Here is a 1,790-nt window from a genome sequence, read left to right on the forward strand (position 1 = left end):
TCAGGCTGAAGGCGGGGGCGCCTTGTGCAGCTGATAGAAGCCTTTCTTCCGGGATCTCCGCAGGTATTCGAGCAGCAGAGCGGTGGCTGCGAGCCCGGCAGCGACGCACACGGCCGGGATGATGATGGTGCCGAGACTCGGAGGAGGACGGGAGCTTCTCTCTGTTGGAAGACCAACAAACAGAATACAATCACCCAACAGTCTCTAAAAACACATTACAAGGTCATTACAAAGCTTTTTCCAACCTGGACTCTATGTCTCCATGTTTTTGTGTCTAAGTGTCTGACAACATTATGGGATGGATCCCTACAGAGATAGAACTTTTAATTAAAGAGTAAAATCCTTGTAGTTTAACATGAAACAGCCCTGAAAACCCACCAGACTCCATGTAAATAATCAGGACTTTTAGCGTGTATAGAGCCAGCATATTTCCACCAGACTCCATGTAAATAATCAGAACTTTTAGCGTGTATAGAGCCAGCATATTTCCACCAGACTCCATGTAAATAATCAGGACTTTTAGCGTGTATAGAGCCAGCATATTTCCACCAGACTCCATGTAAATAATCAGGACTTTTAGCGTGTATAGAGCCAGCATATCTCCACCAGACTCCATGTAAATAATCAGGACTTTTAGCGTGTATAGAGCCAGCATATTTCCACATGTAAATGGGTGAATTAAGGGTTTATTTCAACCAAACCAGAGTGGTGATTGTTGGAACAGTGGAAAGATGAACCAAGACAGCTTTTGATAGTTTTATTTAGTTTCTGTCCACTTTGAATGAAGTGCGTTTTACGATGATAAAAGCACTGATTATTTACATGGAGTCTGGTGTGTAGGTGAATCTCCTCCTGTGTGACTGACCTGTGACGCTCCGACCACTTTGCATGATGGATCCTGATTTGGCATGGCCCTTTGGAACAACTGTGACCTGGTATCACGTGGCTTTTGTTGTTTAAATCGTTGATCACGTGACTGGGTAAAAGCCCCGAGTCCTTCTTCGGAAACCCGTTTTGGGGGGGAACTGTATTAACCAATAGGAATGCTTTTGCCTCTTTTTGTTGCAGTTGCGTGGAGTGGGTGGGTTGTGTAATAAGTTCGGGGAAGGAGGGAGTGGGGTGGGGTAAAGGTGTATGGGGTGGGTGAGAGGAGAGGGGTTGGTCTTAGAGTTGGGAAGTAAAGGTGTAGGGGGTTAAGTAGGGTGTTGGTTCGGGCGGGTTTGTTAAAGTAAAGGGTTAAAGGTAGTTTTAGGGGGGGGTTGTGGGGGTAAGGTGGAGGGGTAGTTGGGTAAAGGGTATGGTACTGGAGTAAAGCTCTGTCCCATTGGTCAGCTTCTTCAGCAGCACGGCGGCCGGCGGGAAGCAGACGGTACGGCAGAGCACGCTGACGGTTTGACCCTCCTGGACCACCGTAGACGGTAGAACCAGCACCGTCGTGTTCCTCGGGGGAGCTGCAGCACGGAAACACACAGTTTGTAGTCATGTGACAGAAATAAAGTGTGACTGGTCTGCTGAGTCATGTGTCACACATGGTCCCTAAAATAAGATGAGAAGAAGTGGAGTATCGGCTGTTAGAGGTCAAAGGTCAGCGGCTGTATTGTAGGCTGAGCAGCTTCCTTCCTGTAGTTCTTCAGCCCTCTCCCTCTCTCCCTCTCTCTCTCTCTCTCCCTCTTCTCCTCTCTCTCTCTCTCCTCCCCTCTCTCACTCTCACCCCCCTATACCTCTTCTACACTCCTATCCACTCTCCCCTCTCCCCCCACTCCTCCTCTCCCTCTCCCCCCCCCCCCTCT

At 48.7% G+C, this 1,790-nt stretch overlaps 1 protein-coding gene across 1 annotated transcript in view; it reads right to left on the minus strand.

Moving 5' to 3' along the window:
- vcam1b (vascular cell adhesion molecule 1b) overlaps positions 1-1,790 on the minus strand; it is a 12,400-nt gene continuing 10,610 nt past the window's right edge. Inside the window, exons 9-10 of the mRNA XM_031312016.2 lie at positions 1,305-1,451; positions 1-161 (exon numbers count right to left, since the gene is read on the minus strand). Coding sequence (XP_031167876.2) covers positions 1-161; positions 1,305-1,451 — 308 coding nt within the window. The remainder of the gene's footprint in view (positions 162-1,304; positions 1,452-1,790) is intronic.

This window comes from Sander lucioperca, chromosome 11, assembly GCF_008315115.2.
Source record: "Sander lucioperca isolate FBNREF2018 chromosome 11, SLUC_FBN_1.2, whole genome shotgun sequence".
NCBI classification, from domain to species: Eukaryota; Metazoa; Chordata; class Actinopteri; order Perciformes; family Percidae; genus Sander; species Sander lucioperca.